The following is a 23,647-nucleotide window of genomic DNA, read 5'->3' as shown; positions in this document are numbered from 1 at the left end:
TATTGAGCGCTTACCGTGTGCAGAGCCCCGTACTAAGCGCTTGGGGAGTACAAATCGGCATCACATAGAGACAGTCCCTACCCAACAATGGGCTCGCGGTTCTAAATAAACCATCTCATGTCAGCTGCGTGACTCTGGGCAAGTCGCTTCACTTCTCTATGCCTGTTACCTCGTCTGTAAAATGGGGATTAAGACTGTGAGCCCCACGTGGGACAACCTGATCACCTCGTATTCCCCCAGCGCTTAGAACAGTGCTTGGCACGTAGTAAGCGCTTAACAAATACCATCATTATTATTATTATAATGGTGGTATTTGTTAAGCACTTACTACATGCCAAGCACCGTATTGATCCTGAAGTAGATATAAGGTAATCGGACTGGACCCAGTCCCTGCCCGCTATGGGGCTCGCAGCCTCAAGGCAAGAGAACCTGTTTTTAATCTTCATTTTACATGTAAGGAAACAGAGGCACAGAGAAGTTAGTGACTTGCACTTGAGACCACAGACCGGGACAAGCCTTTCTCTTCTCCTCACTTCCCCCTTCCTCCCACCCTGACTGATTAACGACAGGAAAGCAAGGAAAAGTTCCCATTCGGCCTTTATTTTCTTCCCCCTGCGGATTTCGTGGTTTAGGAAAGCAAGGAAGTCCGTCTTCACCGCGGCGACTCCTCCTCGCTGCTCAGAGGAAGCAGTCGAACTGTGGCTCTGATTCTGGAAGGATCCCAGCGGGCAGTGACTTTAAAGCTGGGATTGGCCCCTACCTCAGCCCAACAGGCTCCGATCTCCTGGCCGGTGGCCAGGGTGGTTGCCTTTTGTCGCTCCTGGAAGCCACCCTCGGTTGGCGGGAGCCACCGGCGATGGGAGTGGGAGACGACGGTGGACGGACGTTCCACGCGGCCCCGCCGTGACCATCCCTCGGAGAGGCCCGTACCGGAACGAGGAGTTCCCCGAAATTCGGGAAGAAATCGGGCCGGGACGTGCTCACCTCAGTAGCATCCCTGAACGCCGGAGAACTGGGAAGGAGGGAGGAGACGGGATCCGGGATCCCGGGTGTTTCAGAGAGGGAGGGTTGGCTTGGGGAGGCAGACCAGCAGCTCCAGCCCGGCCTTCAGCGTCCCGCCGCCGTCTCCTTTGACCCCGGTGGGCTCGGGCCGGCGGGATCCGCTCCTCCTCCGGCCGCTACTCCCACTGAATTCCCAGAAGCTCGCAGCTGACCTCCCAGAGGCGCCGGGCCGTGGCGTCGTTCCGACCCCGAGCTGACACGGGGGCCCGTTTGCAGTCACTGGACGGAGAGGGGAGAGTCACGGACACAGAATCAACGCCGCCCCAGCTTTCGTTCATTCATTCGATCCTATTTAATGAGCGCTCGATCTGTGCAGAGCACCGTACTAAGCGCTTGGGAGAGTACAACTTAACAGACGCATTCCCCGTCCACAACGAGCTGCTGTCCCCTTCCCTCATCTGGCCAAGGAGGGTGTCCGAATTCCAACTGAAGCGCTATGTATGTTCGTTAATTCGTTCAATTGCATTTATTGAGCGCTTACGGTGTGCCAAGCACTGTACTAAGCGCTTGGGAAAGTACACTATAACAATTAACAGACACATTCCCTGCCCACGGCGAGCTTGCAGTCTAGAGGGCAAGCCGAAGGAGGGGATGGGGGGGTGGTAATAGTAATAATCATTGTGGTATTTGTTGACTGCTTATTATGTGCCAGGAACTGTAGTAAGCCCTGGGGTGGATACGGTCCCTGTCCCAAATGGGGCTCACAGTCTTAATCCCCATTTTCCAGATGAGGTAACTGAGGGCCGGAAAAGTGAAGAGACTCGCCCCGGGTCATAAAGCAGCCAAGTGGCGGAGCCAGGATTAGAACCCATGACCTTCCGACTTCCGGGCCCGTCCTGTATCCACTACAGCATGCTGCTTTCCGTGGCGACGGGGAGGAAGAAGAGGTATCGAATCCCCATTTCCACAGGAGAGGAGACCAAGGGGCCTTAAATGACTCGACCAGGGTCACACAGCAGGCAAGCGGCAGAACCCAGGTCCTCCGACTCCCACCCCCGTGCTCTTTCATTCATACATTCAGCCATTCAGTCGATCGTATGTTGCCAACTTGTACTTCCCAAGCTCTTAGTCCAGTGCTCTGCACACAGTAAGCGCTCAATAAATACGATTGACTGGTTGATGGATCGATTTCCTGAGCGCTTCCCGTGTGCAGAGCACTTTCCCCTAGGCCGCTCTGCTTCAGAGCCATGGTAGCAGTCACTGCTCGTAATCCACGGGAGATGAAGGACGGGATGTCCAAGCTGAGGTAAGGGAGCTTAAAACCCTGCTCTTCTCTCCTCCTCCGCACACTCCAGTCCTCTGGTGCCGCTCACCTTCTCACTGTGCCTCGTTCTCGCCCGTCCCGCCGCCGACCCCCGGCCCACGTCCTCCCCCTGGCCTGGAATCAATCAGTCAATCAATCAATCGTATTTATTGAGCGCTTACTGTGTGCAGAGCACTGGACTAAGCACTTGGGAAGTACAAGTTGGCAACATATAGAGACGGTCCCTACCCAACAGTGGGCTCACAGTCTAGAAGATCACGGCTACCAACTATGTTATATTGTACTCTCCCAAGTGATCCCGAGTAATCCCAGTGATCTGCACACAGTAAGCGCTTAATAAATACAATTGATTGATAGATCCTTTTTTAATGGTGTTTAAGCGCTTATTATATGCCAGGCACTGTACTGTCAATCAATCAACCAATCGTATTTATTGAGCGCTTACTGCGTGCACAGCACTGTACTAAGCGCTTGGGAAGTACAAGTTGGCAACATATAGAGATGGTCCCTACCCAACAGTGGGCTCACAGTCTAGAAGATCATGTCTACCAACTCTGCTATATTATACTCTCCCGAGTGATCCCGAGTAATCCCAGTGATCTGCACACAGTAAGCGCTTAATAAATACAATTGATTGATAGATCCTTTTTTAATGGTGTTTAAGCGCTTATTATATGCCAGGCACTGTACTGTCAATCAATCAATCAATCAATCGTATTTATTGAGCGCATACTGTGTGCAGAGCACTGTACTAAGCGCTTGGGAAGTACAAGTTGGCAACATCTAGAGCCGGTCCCTACCCAACAGTGGGCTCACAGTCTAGAAGGGGGAGGCAGACAACAAAACAAGCGCCGGCATAGATACAAGCTGATCAGGGTGACCCAATCCAATCCGGTATTAATCCCTATTTTACAAATGAGGTAAGCGAGGCGCGGGGAAGTAAAGCGACTTGCCCGAGGTCACATAGCAGAGAAGCGGCAAAGCCGGGATTAGTGAAATAACTTGCCCAAGGTCACGGAGCAGAGAAGTGGCAAAACCGAGATTAGAATCCAGACTTTCAGACTCCAAAGCCCACGCTCTACCCACTAGGCCACGTTGCTTCTCAGCGCGATAATGATAATAATTTTGTAATATTTGTGAAGGGCCTACTATGGGCCCTCAGCTCCTGGGGGGCATTACAAGCAGATCGTACGCAGCCCTTGTCCCACATACGGCTCACAGTCTAAGGGGAGGGAGAATGGGTATTTAATCCTGCACACAGTAAGCAGCTCTGCACACAGTAAGCGCTCAATAAATACGATTGATGATGATAATCCTCATTTTACAGATGAGAACAGAAAAGTTAAACGACCTGCCCAAAGTCACACAGTAGGCGAGTGGCGGAGCCGGGTTTGGGACCGGGTCTCTCTCTCGTAGGAAGTGAAGAGGAGAGAGGCCACTGAGAATTCACCCCAAGATTTCTATCTCTGCATCTTCCATGAATACCGGGAAGCTGAGCGGTGGACACTGCCCTGGGGAAAGTGAGGTTGAATAGGTCATGGAGGATTAGTGAAGAGAAAGACAAAGCGAGAGGGTGAAGAGGGAGGTGAAATAGCAACGGGATGGACCGCTTCTGCTCATGGGAAAATCATCATCATCATCAATCGTATTTATTGAGCGCTTACTGTGTGCAGAGCACTGTACTAAGCCCTTGGGAAGTACAAGTTGGCAGCAAATGGCTCCAGCACAGAAACCTGGGAGTCAGAAGGACCTGGGTTCTAATCCCGGCTCTGCCACGTGGCTGCTGTGCGACCTTGGGCAAGTCACGTCGCTTCTCTGGCCCTCATTTACCTCATGTGTAAAATGGGGGTGAAGGCTGTGATCCCCTGTGGGACAGGGACTGTGTCCAACCTGATTAAATTGTATCTACGTCAGTGCTCGGTTCTGTGCCTGGCACGTAGTAAGTGCTTAACAAATGCCATTAAAAAATCAATGGTATTTATTGAGTGCTTACTAGGGGCCGAGAAAAACCAGCATTTTCGGAGCCCACCGTCCTCCTTCCAAGGAGGGGAGAGAACATCACCTCCACAGAGGTGAGGAGAGAAAAGCCGGGGTGAGCGATGACTGGACAGACTGCGAGCCCACTGTTGGGTAGGGACTGTCTCTATATGTTGCCAATTTGTACTTCCCAAGCGCTTAGTACAGTGCTCTGCACATAGTAAGCGCTCAACAAATACGATTGATGATGATGATGATGACAGTTGGCCTAACGAACCCGGTGAGAGGCTGGACATTTCTTCACGCCCGCATCTCGCCCTCCCTCCGATACCCTCGTCGCTCGAGACGAGGGTTGGGGCCTCGACCCATTTAGACTGTGAGCCCACTGTTGGGTAGGGACCGTCTCTATGCGGTGCCAACTGGTACTTCCCAAGCGCTTAGTACAGTGCTCTGCACACAGTAAGCGCTCAATAAATGCGATTGATTGATTTGGGCTCAAGACGCAGGAGAGTTTGGGAACTGAAGCCATTCACAGAGCTGTGAAATCATCATTACAGAGAAGCAGTGGGGCTCAGTGGAAAGAGCCCGGGCTTTGGAGTCAGAGGTCATGGGTTCAAATCCTGGCTCCGCCGACTGTCAGCTGTGTGACTTTGGGCAAGTCACTTCACTTCTCTGGGCCTCAGTTCCCTCATCTGTAAAATGGGGATTAAGACTGTGAGCCCCCCGTGGGACAACCTGATCACTTTGTAACCTCCCCAGCGCTTAGAACAGTGCTTTGCACATAGTAAGCACTTAATAAATGCCATTATTATTATTATTATTATTATTATCTGTCTGGAAAGGAAAGACCCCAGGTCGCATCAACTGAATGGCTGGGGAGGTACAAGGTGGTCAGGTTGTCCCATGGTGGGGGCTCACGGTCTCAATCCCCATTTTACAGATGAGGTGACTGAGTCACAGAGAAGTTAAGTGACTTGCCCAGTGTCACAGAGCTGACAGTTGGCGGAGCCGGGATTTGAACGTTCTTCTAGGTGTCCTCAACGCTTCTCCCCAAGCATTCAGTTCTGTATCTGTGTGTCCCCCCAGCTATTTGGACACTTAGACCACACCTCCCCATAGTACCAGAGAAGGAGCGTGGCCTAGTGGATAGCCCCAGAGATTTTTTTTTAATGGTATCTTTTGGGCGCTTACTACATCCCAGGCACAGTACTAAGGGCTGGGGTAGAAACAGTTTGGTCAGTTTGGTTGGACACAGTCCCTGTCCCACGTGGGGCTCCATTTTCCGGATGAGGTAACTGAGGCCCAGAGAAGTGAAGTGACATGCCCCGGCTCACCCAGCGGTCAAGGAGAGGCGCCGGGATTCGAACCCAGGTCCTTCCGACTCCCAGGCCTGTGCTCTGTCCACTAGCTCACGCTGCTTCTTTCACGCTTCCGCCAACCCTCTGCTTCTGCCCACTTTGGCCATTCGTTCATTCCATCGTATTTATTGAGCGCTTGAGTGCTTACACTGCACTAAGCGCTTGGAAAGTACAATTTGGCAATAGATAGCGACCATCCCTACCCAACAACGGGCTCACAGTCTAGAAGGGGAGAGACGGATAACAAAACAAAACAAATAGACAGGCATCAATAGCATCAATATAAATAAATGGAATTATAGATGTATACACATCATCAATAAAATAGAATAATAAATATGTACAGATATACACAGATAGCAGCACGGCCCCGGGAGACAGAGGACCTGGGTTCTAAGCCCAACTCCACCATTTACCTGCTGGGTGACCTTTGGGCAAGTCTCATAACGTCCCTGGGCCTCAGTTTCCCCAGCTGTAAAATGGGGATTCAATACCTGTTCTCCCTCCTCTTTAGACCAGGGGCCCCATGTGGATCAGATACTGCATCCGACTTAAATTAGTGACAGTCAATTGTATTTATCGAGCACTTGCTGTGTGCAGAGCACTGTACTAAGCACTCGGGAGATTACAATAGAACAATATAATAATGATGATGATGGCATTTATTAAGCGCTTACTATGTGCAAAGCACTGTTCTAAGCACTGGGGAGGTACAAAGTGATCAGGTTGTCCCATGTTGGGGGGGCTCACAGTCTTAATCCCCATTTTACAGATGAGGTAACTGAGGCCCAGAGAAGTGAAGTGACTTGCCCAAAGTCACACAGGTGACAATCGGCAGAGCCGGGATTTGAACCCATGACCTCTGACTCCAAAGCCGAGGCTCTTTCCACTGAGCCACGCTGCTTCCCTACATATATATATTGTATTGTAATATATAATTACAATATTGTAATCTCCCGAGTGCTTAGTATGGTGCTGTGCACACGGTAAGTGCTCGATAATTACAATCGACTGTCACTAATTTGTTAAGTCGGATGCAGTATCTGATATATATATATAAACAGACACGTTCTCTGCCCGCAACGAACTTCCAAGTTAGAGGGGGAGACGGACGTTAATAGAAATAAACGAATGACAGATAGGAATAAATAAACCGTAGATACGGATCAATAATTTACAGATACCAAATACCATCGTGCTTATCGGTCGACGCCAGAGCCCCACCTGAAGTATTTTCCGCTCAGGGATTCCAAGTCCTCGGCCACGGCACAGTGCAGGCTGGTCTGGGCTCCCTCTTGGGATGACTTGACGAAGAAGGAGAAGAGTCTCCAGACCAGGCACATGAGAAGCGAATGCCGGACCAGCTCGGAATGGACCAGGCCCGGGTGAAGCGCGTAAGTGGTGACTCCGGTGCCTGGGACAGAAGAGACGGGGGGTTTGCCGGCCACCTTTGCCAAGAAACCGGGCCTTTGACGGCTTCCCTCTCCGACTTAACCTCCCCCGAGTCGCTCCGCCCAACCGCACGCTTGCCTTGAAGCCTCCGGGCCAGCTCGCGGGTGAAGAGGATGTTGGCCAGCTTGCTGTGGCAGTAAGCCAGGTTGCCGCTGTAGCGCTTCTCTCCCTGCAGGTCGTGGAAGCGGATTTTGCCCAGTATGTGGGCCAGGGAAGACACGTTCACCACCCGGGCCGGGGCTGACTCCTTCAGGCGACCCAGCAGCAGGTGGGTCAGGAGGAAGTGGCCTGCCGGGGCGGGGGAGACGTGGTCGGGAGAGGTCGGGGGTCGGGTCGTCAACGGGTGGGGAGGTGGACGGTTCGAAGTCCTCGGCTAACGCCCGAGAGCCGGGAGCGGAGTTTAGCTCTGGGGCCGGAGGGGCCTCCCGGGAGAACCCGAGAGGCTTAGCGGAACCCAGGCCTCGCTCTGAGGTGCCGGTGCCCACCTGATTCTAGGGGCCCGGACCGGGGATAAGAAGGAATATCGGCTCAACGGGCCCGGATTCTCCAGTCGGAGCTGGCAATCTGAATCTCAGGACACGAGGAGAACTGGAGAGGGCAGGTATTCCCCATCCCCGCTCTCAGCGAGGGAGCCGTTCTCCCTCTCCCCGACGTGTCCGGCCCCGCGGCTTCATCGCCGGGAAAACCAGGCCCCGCTGGGTCCTCGGGGTCTCCGGGGATGGGGGGACGGGGGGATGGGTCTCCGGCCACGGGGAGACCCCCTTACCCAGATGGTTGACTCCCAGGTGCATCTCAAAGCCATCGGCGGTCTTGGAGTAGGGGCACATCATCACTCCCGCGTTGTTGATCAGGATGTGGAGCTGCTTCTCCTCTGCAGAGTCATCATAATAACACTTATTAGGTGCTTACTGAGTACAGAACACTGTACAAAACGCTGGGAGAGAATACCCATGTGGGAATCAGACACTAACCCTATCCCTCAGTGGGCTTCTAATTTCAATCAATCAATCGTATTTATTGAGGGCTTACTGTGTGCAGAGCACTGGACTAAGCGCTTGGGAAGTACACGTTGGCAAGATATAGAGACGGTCCCTACCCAACAGTGGGCTCACAGTCTAGAAGAAGACACAGCAAGCATCGGAAATTCACCGTGTCCTTGTTTATGTCTATTTCACCACAGACCCCTCACCCACATCCCCCCCCGCCACTGGCCTGGTACTCCCCCCACCCCAACTGATATCCAACCGACAACGAGTCTCCCCACCTTCAGTGCCTTATTAAAATCACACCTCCTCCAAAAGGCCTTCCCTGACTAAGCTCTCATTTCCTCCTCTTCCACTCCTTTCTGCATCGCCCCTGCATTCGGATTTGCCCCCTTTCTTCACCCCTCCCTCAGCCCCACAGCACCTACGGACGTATCCTCAATTTATTGATGGATTTTAATGTCTGTGTCCCCCTCCGGACCGTGCGGTCCTTGTGAACAGCAAACGTGTCTACCAGCTCAGTTGTACTGTACTGTCCCGAGCGCTGAGTTCAGTGCTCTGCACAGTAAGCGTTTAATGGGCCTGGAGTCAGAAAGTCAATGGGTTCGAATTCTGGCTCCGCTGTGAGACCCTTCCTTCCTCTCCCCCTCATCCCCCTCTCCATCCCCCCATCTTACCTCCTTCCCTTCCCCACAGCACCTGTATATATGTCTATATGTATATATGTATGTATGGTTGTACATATTTATTACTCTATTTATTTATTTATTTATTTATTTATTTATTTATTTTACTTGTACATTTCTATCCTATTTATTTTATTTTGTTGGTATGTTTGGTTCTGTTCTCTGTCTCCCCCTTTTAGACTGTGAGCCCACTGTTGGGTAGGGACTGTCTCTATGTGTTGCCAATTTGTACTTCCCAAGCGCTTAGTACAGTGCTCTGCACATAGTAAGCGCTCAATAAATACGATTGATTGGTTGATTGATTGATTGAGACCCTTTATTTCTCTGGACCTCAGTAACCTCATCTGTAAAATGGGGATTGAGACTGTGGGGCCCACGTGGGACAGGGACCGTGTCCAACCCCATTTACTTGTATCCACCCCAGTTACTTAGTACCGTGCCTGGCACATAGTAAACACTTAACAAGTACCACAATTATTATTATTAAATATCACTGTTTGATTGCACACATATAGACTGTGAGCCCACTGTTGGATAGGGACTGTCTCTATATGTTGCCAACTTGTACTTCCCAAGCGCTTAGTACAGTGCTCTGCACACAGTAAGCGCTCAATAAATACGATTGATGATGATGATGATATAGGGCTGGATTCAGAGAGGATCCACTACTTTCCCAACTTCACTTCCAGGCATGTCAGAAGCTCCCCTAGAACCCCGCTTTGTGCTGCTCCTGTGAGAAGCAGTGTGGCCTAGTGGCTACAGCCCAGGCCTGGGCATCAGAAGGACCTGGGTTCTAATCCTGGCTCTGCCACTTGTCTGCTGTGTGACCTTGGGCAAGTCACTTCACTTCTCTGGATCTCGGTTCCCTCATCTGTAAAATGGGGATAAAGATTTGGGACAGGGACAGCACTCAACCCGATTTGCTTGGATCCATTCATTCACTCATTCATCCAATCGTATTTATTGAGCACTTACTGTGTGCAGAGCACTGTACCAAGCGCTTGGGAAGTACAAGTTGGCAACATATATCTCAGTACGGTGCCTGGCACAGAGTAAGCGCTTAACCCATACCACCACTATTATTATTATTACTGTTATTAGAACAGGGCTGCCTAGTTAAGGGGACCCCACATTAGACTCTGAGATTAAACTGCTCCTCTTCCTCACAGTTCATTCAGTCAATCGTATTTATTGAGCGCTTACTGTGTGCAGAGCACTGTACTAAGCGCTTGGGAAGCACAAGTTGGCAACATACAGAGACGGTCCCTGCCCAACAGCGGGCTCACAGTCTAGAAGGGGGAGACAGAGAACAAAACATATTAGCAAAATAAAATAATTAGAATAAATATATAGAGTTCACCTGCCGCTGATGACAGAGGGCAGAAGCAGAGCCCCTGGCTTCAGTGTGGGAGGAGGGAGGTGCCCGGCCCCGGAGTTGGCACTATGACCCGATTTATTAGCTCCACTCCCACAGCTCTTTGGGCAGGGCAGGCCCATCCCTCCTCTCGGAGGCAGAAGGGAAACTGCCTAGGTGACAACCCCACCTCTGCCCCGGCTCCCACACGGGCAAGTCGGTCTCTGGGCTAGGCCTCCTCTCTCTCTTTTTTTTTTTTTGATGGCATTTATTAAGCGCCTACTATGTGCAAAGCACTGTTCTAAGTGCTGGGGAGGTCACAAGGTGATCAGGTTGTCCCACGTGGGGCTCACAATCTTAACCCCCATTTTCCAGATGAGGGAACTGAGGCCCAGAGAAGTGAAGTGACTGGCCCAAAGTCACACAGCTGACAACTGGCGGAGCTGGGGTTTGAACCCATGACCTCTGACTCCAAAGCCCGGGCTCTTTCCACTGAGCCACGCTGCTTCTCTTCACCCCCTCCCTCCGCCGCGAGGCTCCGGGACTGCTTCCCCGTCAAACTACGTGCTCCTCCGTCTCCTCTCCGTCTCCCTGGATTCATTCATTCAGTCGTATTTCTATGTTGCCCGCTTGTACTTCCCAAGCGCTTAGTCCAGTGCTCTGCACGCAGTAAGCGCTCAATAAATACGATTGATTGATTGATTGAGCGCTTACTGTGCGCAGAGCACTGTACTAAGCGCTTGGGAAGTACAAGTTGGCAACATATAGAGACGGTCATCATCATCATCATCATCAATCGTATTTATTGAGTGCTTACTATCATCATCATCATCATCATCATCATCAATCGTATTTATTGAGCGCTTACTATGTGCAGAGCACTGTACTAAGCGCTTGGGAAGTACAAATTGGCAACATATAGAGACAGGCCCTACCCAACAGTGGGCTCACAGTCTAGAAGGATGCCTCCCCCTCTGTCATCTCCTCCGAGGTCTTGCCCGGGGAATTAAGCTGCTCTGGTCACTGATCTGGGTGGAGATTAGAGGCCTGCCAGGTTTGGCTGACACAGCCAGGCTGGCTCACACAGTAGCCGAACCAGTCGTGGTGGTTCTGGGATGACTGGGCCGAAAAGGACACAGCTTCGAGGGGAGACGCCGCCCCCGCATCCCGGGATCTCCCTCTCCCGCTCCCCAGTTTGTCCCTCACCGGCCAGGAAACGGTCAGCGAAGGCCCGGATGGACTTGGTGTCGGCCAGGTCCAGCCGCCGCACCAGCACCTGCTGGTTCCCCGTCCCGGCTCGGATCTCGCTGGCCGCCGACTCGCCCTTCAGCACGTCCCGGCAGGCGATGATCACCCGGGCTCCTGCGGGACCAACCCATTGGGAAGGGATGAGGAGGAGACCGGCGGCGGCAATCGGGGCAGCTGTGGGGTGTGCGTGTGTACGATCACATGGGTTCCCGAGGGACACGGGGAAAGAACAAGATTGGGGTCTGGAATAGGGGGTGTCTATGTGCGTGAGAAGCAGTGGAAAGAGCCCGGGCTTTGGAGTCAGAGGTCATGGCTTCAAATCCCGGCTCTGCCAACTGTCAGCTGGGTGACTTTGGACAAGTCACTTCACTTCTCTGGGCCTCGGTTCCCTCATCTGTAAAATCGAGATGAAGACCGTTGAGCCCCCTGTGAGACGGTCCCTACCCGGCAGCGGGCTCACGGTCTAGAACGGGGAGACAGACCACGAAACAAAACATAGTAACGAAATAAAATAAATAGAATAAATATGTACAAATAAAATAGAGTAATAAATACATACAAACATATGTATGTATATTTGTACGTATTTATTATAAATAAATGTATATGTGTATATACATATATACATATAATAATAATAATGGCTTTTATTATTAAGGGGGAGGGAAAGTAGATATTTAATCTCCATTCTACAGATGAGGAAATGGAGATGCAGAGAAGGTAATAATAATAATAATGGCATTTATTCAGCACTTACTACGTGCAAAGCTCTGTTCTAAGCACTGGGGAGGTTACAAGGTGATCAGGTTGTCCCATGGGGGCTCACACTCTTTATCCCCATTTTACAGATGAGGTAACTGAGGCCCAGAGAGGTGAAGTGGCTTGCCCAAAGTCACACAGCTGACAAGTGGAGGAGCCGAGATTTGAACCAATGACCTCTGACTCCAAAGCCCAGGCTCTCTTCCACTGAGCCAAGCTGCTTCTGTTACATATGTAACAAGCGCTTGGTACGTATGTATATACATATGTGTATACATATATGTATATATGTTTGTACGTATTTATTACTCTATTTTATTTGTACATATTCTATTTATTTTATTTTGTTAATATGTTTTGTTTTGTTGTCTGTCTCCCCCTTCTAGACTGTGAGCCTGCTGCTGGGTAGGGACCGTCTCTGTTTGTTGCCGACTTGTACTTCCCAAGCGCTTAGTCCAGTGCTTTGCACACAGTAAGTGCTCAATAAATACAGTTGAATGAATGAATGACAACCGGATCGCCTTGTAACCTCCCCAGGGCTTAGAACAGTGCTTTGCGCATAGTAAGAGTTTAATAAATGCCATTATTATTATTATTATTATTATTATTATTATCATAGGGGCTCCTGGAAGCCAAGGCAAAGGGGAAGAACAAGGAGTCAAGGTGTGGAGTGATAATATTACTACTAATAATTGTAGTATTTGCTAAGCGCTTACTATGTGTCAAGTACTGTTCTAAGCGGTGGGGTAGATAGAAGCTAATTGGGTTGGATATAATCCCTGACCTGGGGCTCTCGGCCTTAATCCCCATTTCACAGATGAGGTAACTTAAGCACAGAGATGGTAAGTGATTTACGCAAGGTTGTGGAGGAGTCAGGATTAGAACCCAGGTCCTTCTGACTCCCAGGGCCGTGAGCTATCCACCGGGCCGAGGTCGGGATTAGGGGTGTGAGAGTGAGTGAGTGAGTTGCGGGGGTGGGGGTGGCGGTGTGTCCCCCCGGGGGTGAAGAAATAAGGGAAAGAGGGCATGTGTGGGACGGATCTTGGAGAAGGAGACACAAGGGCAGAGAGAGAAAATCAGGGCATGAGAGAAAATAGGGAGGGGTGTGTGTGTGTCTGCATGGTTTGGAGGCCTCTGGGGGAAATAAAGGCACCGAGTTTATGGATTGGGCACAGGAAGGAGACTCCACTTTGGGGTTGTCACTGCCAAGCCACCGCAAACTCAGCTGTGTTTCTCCAGGGCTGCCCTCTCCTCTCTCCCCTCCCCTGATTTCCACCCGCTTCCAGAGGGGTGAAATGGAGAAGAGGGCCTTTCCCCAGAGCAGCTCCAGGGGTTCACGGAGGCGGCCCGGAGCTAGGAACGGGCGTCCCTGCTCCGCGGAGGCCGCCGGACAAACCCCGGGGAGAGGAGGAGACAGGGAGGGCCGGGGGAGTCGGGCCCGCAGCTGGAGCCAGCCCCCCAAAACCCGGAGAGCTCGAGGGTCCCGGCCAGGCGCCCGCTGCCCGGGAGGGGAAGACGGGCCGCAGTCACCCGAGAGGGAGGTGAGCTGTGCCCGCTGCCCGGGGCCGGCCGAGGGACGGCGAGCTTACCTCTCCGAGCCAGGTCTTTGGCCGTCTCCTTCCCGATGCCGGTGTTGGCTCCCGTGATCACGACCACCTTCCCGTGCAGCCGCGCCGTCGACCTACACACTCCTCCTGCAAAATACTTCCTACAGAGGAAGAGAAGAAGGCATTTGTACATTCTCTTCCCTGAGCCAGCCTGGGGTGCCCAAAGCCAGGGTTTCCCTTAGCCTGGTCACTGTTCTGAATCTCTGTACGCATCGGCGTGGCTCAGCGGAAAGAGCCCGGGCTTTGGAGTCAGAGGTCATGGGTTCAAACCCCGGCTCCGCCAATTGTCAGCTGGGTGACTTTGGGCAAGTCGCTTAGCTTCTCTGTGCCTCAGTTCCCTCATCTGTAAAATGGGGATTAAGACTGTGAGCCCCCTGAGGGGCAACCTAATCACCTTGTAACCTCCCCAGTGCTTAGAGCAGTGCTTAATAAATGCCATTATTATTATTATCTCCAACAAGCCTTGTGCCAGGCTTGGGAAGAGGGACCCTGAACTGGTGGGCTACCATTATTATCCTGTGCCCCAAGGGCATCATCCCTGCCAGCTTCTGCTGCACTGGGGTTTCCATTCATTCAATCAAATTTATCGAGCGCTTGCTGCATGCAGAGCACTTAGGAGAGTTCTATACAACAAAAACCAGACACAGTCCCTGTCCACAGTGAACTTACAATCTAGAGGGGGAAACAGAATCAATATAAATAAAGAAATGACAGCTAAAAATTGATCGATGTACAACCCTGACGATTCTTGGCCAGGCTGGGCCACGAGAATAATAACGATGGTATTTGTTAAGCGGTTGCTCTGTGCCAAGCGCTGTTCTAAGCGCGGAGATTAATGCCTTTCTGTCGGGGGCAGTTAACAGAGTCCTACTAGCCCCGGTGGCTCCTGGAGAGCAAATCTATTCAGCCCAGTAGAGTGCTTCCCATTTAGTAAGCGTTCAGTGTGTGGGTTGAATGATTGTTTTTGTTTTCCATGACTCCTCCGTCCAATAATCTGAACATGCCTTATAAATAGCACAGTCAAGGGGACCATCTCCTCAGGCAGACCCTAGAAACCAGTCATTCCAGAAAGTAGACTGGAAACTCCGCGTGGGCAGGCAGGGGTCGCGTCTACCAACCAGTTGTATCGTACTTTCCCCAGCTGTTAGAGTGGTGTTCTGCACACAGTAAGGGAAGCAGCGTGGCTCAGTGGAAAGAGCCCGGGCTTTGGAGTCAGAGGTCACGGGTTCAAATCCCGGCTCCGCCGCTTGTCAGCTGGGTGACTTTGGGCAAGTCACTTCTCTGGGCCTCAGTTACCTCGTCTGTAAAATGGGGATTGATTGTGAGCCCCCCATGGGACAACCTGATCACCTTGTATCCTCCCCAGCGCTTAGAACAGTGCTTGGCACGTAGTAAGCGCTTAACAAATACCAAAATTATTATTATTAAACAATACCATTGGGAAAAAAGCCCCTCCATTTGGCTCTGTTGGGTAAAAAATCCATATCTCCCCCGCCGTTCCCCTGGGGTACCCACCTCCCAAGGATGCACAAATAACCTGGCCAAAAGCCCCATCTTTAAACCTCAGATTTGTATTTGTACTTGTTAAGCGCTTACTCTGTGCCAGGCACTGTACTAAGCACTAGGACAAATACCAGGTAATTGAGTTGGACACGGTCCCTGTCCCACATGGGACTCACAGTCTTCATCGTCATTTTACAGATGAGGTAACTGAGGCACAGAGAAGAGAAGTGGAGGCAGGGAACGTGTCTGCTAATTCTGTTGTACTGTACTCTCCCAAGCGCTTAGTACAGCGCTCTGCATGTAGTAAGCACTCACTAAATACCATGGATTGATTGAAGCAGCGTCAGGGAGGGAGAATGGGGATTTTTCTCCAAGCGTCTCACTTCACGGCAGCCATCGCTCATGATCACCCGCCCAACCCAGGGCTCCCTTGGCCCAGAAAAGTAGAGCTAGAGAAGCAGCGTGGCTCAGTGGAAACAGCCTGAACTGGGGAGTCAGAGGTGGTGGGTTTGAATCCCGGCTCCGCCACTGATCAGCTGCGTGACTTTGGGCAAATCACTTCACTTCTCTGGGCCTCAGTTCCCTCATCTGTCAAATGGGGGTGAAGCCTGTGAGCCCCGCGTGGGCCAACCTGATTAGCTTGCCCAGCGTTTAGAACAGTGCTCGGCACATAGGTAGCACTGAACAAATGCCATCATTAAAAGTGAAGGAATGATTCCCCCCCACTTAAATTGAGCAAATCGGGCAAGCAAGGTCCAATTTCAAGTGCTTTTGACCCTCTAAATGAATCGACGGGATCATTAGATCCCTCTAGACCTCTAACTTTGTCTTGATCGTAAGCTGTAGCCGTTGATTTTGTGTCTCCCCTGCAGATGACACCCTAGAGGACCAGGGACCATACACCTAATTTCCACCCGTGTATGGTTCCTCAGCATTTAGCACAGCGCTATGCACGTGCTTAAATGCTATTGCTGCTAGTACTGTGTGCGCACGCAGGATGCTCTCTTAAAGTGGAGGGGCAGGGGCAGCGTGGCTTAGTGGAAAGAGCTAGACTGTGAGCCCACTGTTGGGCTCTATATGTTGCCAACTTGTACTTCCCAAGCGCTTAGTACAGTGCTCTGCACACAGTAAGCACTCAATAAATACGATTGATTGAATGAATGAATGAATGAGATGGCTATCCCCAATCCCCACTCATTCCAATTAAGCCCAATTGACCTGTTCCCCCGTTCGGTCTTGGCGAACGGGCTGGGTCATGACGCCCCCTTCTTTCTCTCCCCATTTCCCCAGACGGGGCCCACCTCCATCAGTCAGTCAGTCAATCAATCAGTGGTATTTATTGAGCGCTTACCGAATGCAGCGCAATCAACCGATCGATCGATGGTATTTATTGAGCGCTTACCACGTGCACAGCCCTGTACGGACTGCCTAGGCGAGTTCATCATCATCAATCGTATTTATTGAGCGCTTACTGTGTGCAGAGCACTGTACTAAGCGCTTGGGAAGTACAAGTTGGCAACATCAGCAGAGTTGGTAGACACGTTCCCCGCTCTCAGTGAGCTTACAGTCTAGAGTCTAGACATTCCCTTCATAGCCCACCTCCTCCAAGAGGCCTTCCCTGACTAAGCCCTCCTTTCCTCTTCTCCCATTCCCTTCCGCGTCGCCCTGACTTGCTCCCTTTATTCACCCTCCCACGCCCACCCCCACCCCCAGGCCCACAGCACTTATGGATGTATCTGTAGCTTATTTATTTCTCATAATGTCTGTCTCCCCATCTAGACTGTAAGCTCGTCATGGGCATGGAATGTGTCTGTTATATGGTCATACATATGAGAAGCAACACGGCTCGGGAGAAGCAGCGTGGCTCGGTGGAAAGAGCACGGTTTATTTCTTTCTCATAATGTCTGTCTCCCCATCTAGACTGTAAGCTCGTCATGGGCACGGACTGTGTCTGTTACATGGTCATACATATGAGAAGCAACACGGCTCGGGAGAAGCAGCGTGGCTCGGTGGAAAGAGCCCGGGCTTGGGAGTCAGAGGTCATGGGTTCTAATCCCAGCTCCGCCACACGTCTGCTTTGTGACCTTGGGCAAGTCACTTCACTTCTCTGAGCCTCAGTTCCCTCATCTGTCAAATGGGGATAAAGACTGTGAGACCCCCGGGGGACAACCTGATCACCTTGTATCCCCCCCTCAGCGCTTAGAACAGTGCTTTGCACATAGTAAGTGCTTAACAAATGCCATTAGTATTATTATTATACTGTCCTCTCCCCAGTACTCAGTACAGTGTTCTGCACACCGTAAGCGCTCAATCAATACGATTGACTGACCGGAGTGGCTATCAATAAATACCTTACAGCTGTGAACGTAAGGGCCACGAGACTGAGGGTGGGGTGAATACTAAATGCCCAAAGAGCATGGCCACTTGGTATTCTCTATAACACTCTTGTCTTCCTTGCCTCCTCTAATGCCAACCCACTCACTCTACTTCCATGTCACCCGTCTCGCCACCAACCTCTCGCCCACGTCCTGCCTCTGGCCCGGACCGCCTCCCTCTTCGTATCCGACCGACGATCACACGCCCCACCTTCAGAGCCTAATCGGAGGCCCGTCTCTTCCAAGAGGCCTTCCCCAAGACCCTCATTTCCTATTACTCTATTTATTTTTTTATTTATTTTACTTGTACATTTCTATCCTATTTATTTCATTTTGTTGGTATTTTTGGTTTTGTTCTCTGTCTCCCCCTTTTAGACTGTGAGCCCACTGTTGGGTAGGGACTGTCTCTGTGTGGTGCCAATTTGTACTTCCCAAGCGTTTAGTACAGTGCTCTGCAGATAGTAAGCGCTCAATAAATACGATTGATTGATTGATTGATTGATTCTCCCACTCCCTTCCGCATCGCCCTTGCACTTGGATTCGCTCCTTTTCTTCACCCTTCCCTCAGCCCCACGGCACTTGCGTCCATATCTGTCATTTATTTATTTCTACTACCTTCTACCTCCCCCTCTAGACCGTAAACCCGTTGTGGGCAGGGGACGGGTCATCCGACTGTTCTATTGTACTCTCCCAAGTATTCAATACAATGTTCTGCAGGCAGTAAGTGCTCAATAAGTACCACTGATTGATTAATTGATTGCCATTTTCTCTTCCTCTGATGATGATGATGGTATTTGCTAAGCACTTAGTATGTGCCAAACGCTGTACTAAGCGCTGGGATAGATACAGGTCATCAGGTTGTCTCAGAGTGGGGCTCCCAGTCTTAATCCCCATTTTACAGATGATGTATTTGAGGCACAAAGAATCAAACTGACTTGCCCAAAGTCACACAGCTGACAAGCAGTGGAGTCGGAATTAGAACCCACAACCTCTGACTCCCAAGCCCGTGCTCTTTCCACTAAAACTCGCTGCTTCTCATAAAAAAAATAATGATGGTATCTGTTTAGCACTTACTGTGTGCCAAGCACTCTTCTAAGTGCTGGGGGAAATACAATTCAGCACTTAGAACCGTGCTTAACACTTAGAACAGTGCTTTGCACATAGTAAGCGCTTAATAAATGCCATTAAATAATGCCATTAATGCCATTGTATAAATGTTTGTACGTATTTATTACTCTATTTTATTTGTACATATTTATTCTATTTATTTTATTTTGTTAGTATGTTTTGTTTTGTTGTCTGTCTTCCCCTTCTAAGCTGTGAGCCTGCTGTTGGGTAGGGACCGTCTCTCTACGTTGCCAGCTTGTACTTCTCAAGCGCTTAGTCCAGTGCTCAGCACACAGTAAGCGCTCAGTAAATACGATTGAATGAATGAATGAATTTTAAAAAAAGGCATCAGGTTGTCCCACGTGGGGTGGCTCAGTGGAAACCTTTGGAGTCAGAGGTCATGGGTTCAAATCCCGGCTCCACCACTCGTCATTCATTCAATTGTATTTATTGAGCACTTACTGTGTGCAGAGCACTGGACTAAGCGCTTGGGAAGTACAAGTTGGCAACATACAGAGACGGTCCCTACCCAACAGTGGGCTCACAGTCTAGAAGGGGGAACTTGTCAGCTGGGTGACTTTGGGCAAGTCCCTTAACTTCTCTGGGCCTCAGTTCCCTCATCTGTAAAATGGGGATGAAGACTGTGAGCCCCCCGGGGGACAACCTGATCACCTGGTATCCTCCCCAGCGCTTGGAACAGTGCCTTGCACATAGTAAGCGCTTAATAAACGCCATCATTAGTATTACTATTCGTCCCCATTTGACAGAGGAGGGAACTGAGGCCCAGAGAAGTGAAGTGACTGCCTCCATCGCTTCCTCCATTGCTTATTTATTTATTTTACTTGTACATATCTATTCTATTTTATTTTGTTAATACGTTTTGTTTTGTTCTCCGTCTCCCCCTTCTAGACTGTGAGCCCGCTGTCGGGTAGGGGCCGTCTCTATGTGTTGCCAACTTGGACTTCCCAAGCGCTTAGTCCAGTGCTGTGCACACAGTAAGCGCTCAATAAATACGATTGATTGATTGATTTCCTCCCGGCCCTCCCCAAAAGCAAGGTTCTTGGGGCTCAAGGGATGGGCACTGACCTGCCGTAGGGAGCTGCCTTGTACAGAAGCAAAGCCAGGATGGCCACCAAGCCGAGGGTGCCGATCATCTCTGCTCCTCCGTCCTCGCTCCGGCGGTGGCCGCTCCTCCGGTTCGTCCTGCTCCTTTCCCTGGGCTGATCCTGTTCCTCCTGTTCTTAAGGGCTAATCTCCAAGCGACCGAGCCCAGCCCAGGATCAGATCTAAATCTGGGAGCCGGAGGAGTCCTGGAGGAGCCTGGGAAACGGAGGCAAAACTCCCAAATCAATCAATCAATCATCATCATCATCATCAATCGTATTTATTGAGCGCTTACTGTGTGCACAGCACTGTACTACGCGCTTGGGAAGTACAAGTTGGCAACATATAGAGACGGTCCCTACCCAACTCACAGTCTAAAAGGGGGAGACAGGGAACAAAACCAAACATGCTAACAAAATAAAATAAATAGAATAGATATGTACAAGTCAAATAAATAGAGTAATAAATATGTACAAACATATATACATATATACAGGTGCTGTGGGGAAGGGAAGGAGGTAAGATGGGGGGGATGGAGAGGGGGGGAGGAAGGAAGGGGCTCAGTCTGGGAAGGCCTCCTGGAGGAGGTGAGCTCTCAGTAGGGCCTTGAAGCTCTCAGTCAATCGTATTTATTGCGCCCTTACTGCGTGCAGAGCACTGTACTAAGCGCTTGGGAAGTCCAAGTTGGCAACCTATAGAGACGGTCCCTACCCAACAGCGGGCTCACAGGCTAGAAGAAGGAGAGGGGCAGTGAGTCTACTTGTAACCTCCCCGGCGCTTAGAACAGTGCTCTGCACATAGGCTATTGATGCCGGCCAAAACACCGGAGTAGAGAATTACTCAGCGGATGGCCTTCCCAAGCAAGCTTTTATTATCCCGTCCAATTTCCCTCCCAGGACTGCTCTGGACTTGGGCCCTTTTGGGTGTAACGCACGCAGCGGACTCCGCTCCTTAGGGGAGGCGAGAGGCCTGAGCACTCAGCGGGAGTTGCTATGTTATAAGCTGTATCTGGGGCTCGCGGCATTTATGAATTGGCTCTGTCCTCCCTCATACTGCTTCTCATTCATTCATATTTATTGAACGCTGTGTGCCCAGCACTGTACTAAGCACTTGGGAAGTACAAGTCGGCAACATCTAGAGACGGTCCCTACCCAACAACGGGCTCACAGTCGAGAATGGGGGAGACAGACACCGAAACAAAACATGTGGACGGGGGTCATCAGAATAAATAGAGGTAAAGCTAGACGCACGTCATCAACAAAATAAACAGAATGGGAAATGTGTACAGGTAAAATAAATAGAGTAGGAAATCCGTACAAACTTATATACAGGTGCTGCGGGGAGGGGAAGGAGGTAGGGCGGAGGGGATGGGGAGGGGGAGAGGAAAAAGGTTGGGACTTCACGGGAGCTTTACCTCCTCAGTGAGTATTAATAATAATAATAACACTGGTATCTGTTAAGCGCTTACTATGTGCCAAGCACTGTTCTAAGCGCTTACTAGTGAGCGCTTAATAAATGCCATCATCATTATTATTATTACTAAGTGTCAAGCACCGTTCTAAGCGCAGGGGGAGATCCAAGGCGATCAGGTTGTCCCACGCGGGGCTCCCAGCCTTCATCCCCATTTCCCAGATGAGGGAACCGAGGCCCAGAGAAGTGAGGTGACCATTAATTAATGAGGGTATTTGTTAAGCACTTACTCTGTGCCAAGCACTGTTCGAACCTCCGGGGGAGATCCAAGGTGATCGGGTTGTTCCACGTGGGGCTCCCAGCGTTGCCGTCCACGCGTCCAGCGCGGTGGGGAGACGGGCACTCGCAATGGAAGAACGCAGGCCTAGGCGAGTCTCAAGGCGGACGAGGAGACTGTTTATTGGGTTAAGCCGCAAGAATTTTATATCTTTCGGTCACATTCTGTAATTTTCCATGTTGCTGTGTTTATAACACAGCCATTCTGTAACCTTCAAAACCAGTAACAAGCAACACCCGCCTACGCAAGGCCACAGGGCCGATAACAAGTAACTCTTGCCCGTCCACAGCTCTCCTCTCTAGTCTTCCTGGGAGCACGGAAGGCCTGGCTTACTCCTTAGGCCCAGTAATTGATGGGCCAGATGTTTGGTCTGCCGCATCCCAGTCTTCATCCCCATTTCCCAGATGAGGGAACTGAGGCCCAGAGAAGTGAAGTGACTTAATTAATTAACGATGGCATTTGTTAAGCAATTACTATGTGCCAAGCACCTTCTAAGCGCTGGGGAGGTTACAAGGTGATCAGGTTGTCCTACGGGGGCGCTCACAGTTTTAATCCCCATTTTCCAGATGAGGGAACTGAGGCCCAGAGAAGTGAAGTGACTTGATTAATTAATGATGGCATTTGTTAAGCAATTACTTTTGTTAAGCAATTACTATGTGCAAAGTACCTTCTAAGCGCTGTGGGGAGGTTACAAGGTGATCAGGTTGTCCTACGGGGGTGCTCACAGTTTTAATCCCCATTTTCCAGCTGAGGGAACTGAGGCCCAGAGAAGTGAAGTGACTTGATTAATTAATGATGGCATTTGTTAAGCAATTACTTTTGTTAAGCAATTACTATGTGCAAAGCACCTTCTAAGCACTGGGGAGGTTACAAGATGATCAGGTTGTCCTACGTGGGGGGGGCTCAGAGTTTTAATCCCCATTTTCCAGATGAGGGAACTGAGGCCCAGAGAAGTGAAGTGACAATTAATTAATGATGGTATTTGTTAAGCAATTACTATGTGCAAAGCACCTTCTAAGCGCTGGGGAGGTTACAAGGTGATCAGGTTGTCCTACGGGGGGGGCTCACAATTTTAATCCCCATTTTCCAGATGATGGAATTGAGGCCCAGAGAAGTGAAGTGACTTAATTAATTAATGATGGCATTTGTTAAACAATTACTATGTGCAAAGCACCTTCTAAGCGCTGGGGAGGTTACCAGGTGATCAGGTTGTCCTACGGGGGGGGGGGGGGGGGGGGGAGGGGCTCACAGTTTTAATCCCCATTTTCCAGGTGAGGGAACTGAGGCCCAGAGAAGTGAAGTGACTTAATTAATGATGGTATTTGTTAAGCACTTACTCTGTGCAAAGCGCCATTCTAAGCGCTGGGGAGGTTACAAGGTGATCAGGTTGTCCTACGGGGGGGCTCACAGTTTTAATCCCCATTTTCCAGATGAGGGAACTGAGGCCCAGAGAAGTGAAGCGACTTAATTAATTAATGATGGTATTTGTTAAGCAATTACTATGTGCAAAGCACCTTCTAAGCGCTGGGGAGGTTACAAGGTGATCAGGTTGTCCTACGGCGGGGGGCTCACAATTTTAACCCCCATTTTCCAGATGATGGAATTGAGGCCCAGAGAAGTGAAGTGACTTAATTAATGATGGCATTTGTTAAACAATTACTATGTGCAAAGCACCTTCTAAGCGCTGGGGAGGTTACCAGGTGATCGGGTTGTCCTACGGGGGGGGGGGCTCACAGTTTTAATCCCCATTTTCCAGATGAGGGAACTGAGGCCCAGAGAAGTGAAGTGACTTAACTAATTAATGATGGCATCTGTTAAGCAATTACTATGTGCAAAGCACTGTTCTAAGCGCTGGGAGTGGTTACAAGGTGATCAGGTTGTCCTACGGTGGGGGGGCTCACAGTTTTAATCCCCATTTTCCAGATGAGGGAACTGAGGCCTAGAGAAGTGAAGTGACTTAATTAATTAATGGTGGCATTTGTTAAACAATTACTATCTGCAAAGCACCTTCTAAGCGCTGGGGAGGTTACCAGGTGATCAGGTTGTCCTACGGGGGGGGGG

The 23,647-nt window shown here is 50.4% G+C and overlaps 1 protein-coding gene across 1 annotated transcript; it reads right to left on the bottom strand.

Annotated features, from left to right (window-relative positions):
* Window positions 1-579: 579 nt before the first annotated feature.
* LOC119944797 (retinol dehydrogenase 12-like) lies at window positions 580-21,772 on the bottom strand. Its single transcript, XM_038765945.1, has 8 exons — window positions 21,540-21,772; window positions 19,822-20,055; window positions 13,733-13,851; window positions 11,343-11,498; window positions 7,880-7,984; window positions 7,192-7,401; window positions 6,886-7,075; window positions 580-1,281 (listed from the first exon to the last, which is right to left on the bottom strand). The coding sequence occupies exons 2-8, from the start codon at window positions 19,887-19,889 to the stop codon at window positions 1,179-1,181; spliced, it is 951 nt and encodes a 316-aa protein (XP_038621873.1). The 5' UTR covers window positions 19,890-20,055; window positions 21,540-21,772; the 3' UTR covers window positions 580-1,178.
* Between the last annotated feature and the right edge of the window lie 1,875 nt (window positions 21,773-23,647).

The sequence above is a fragment of the Tachyglossus aculeatus genome, chromosome 23 (genome assembly GCF_015852505.1).
Source record: "Tachyglossus aculeatus isolate mTacAcu1 chromosome 23, mTacAcu1.pri, whole genome shotgun sequence".
Lineage (NCBI taxonomy): Eukaryota > Metazoa > Chordata > Mammalia > Monotremata > Tachyglossidae > Tachyglossus > Tachyglossus aculeatus.
This window is presented reverse-complemented; position numbering and strand designations above follow the sequence as displayed.

Bases quoted from the DNA above. Each gene is read 5' to 3' on its own strand.
- LOC119944797 (XM_038765945.1), bottom strand. From the start codon at position 19,889: ATGATCGGCACCCTCGGCTTGGTGGCCATCCTGGCTTTGCTTCTGTAC. The intron at 11,499-13,732 runs GTAAGCTCGCCG...TTGGTCCCGCAG, and splicing joins CAAAGACCTGGCTCGGAGAG to GAGCCCGGGTGATCATCGCC. The intron at 7,985-11,342 runs GTGAGGGACAAA...ATGACTCTGCAG, and splicing joins CGCTGACCGTTTCCTGGCCG to AGGAGAAGCAGCTCCACATC.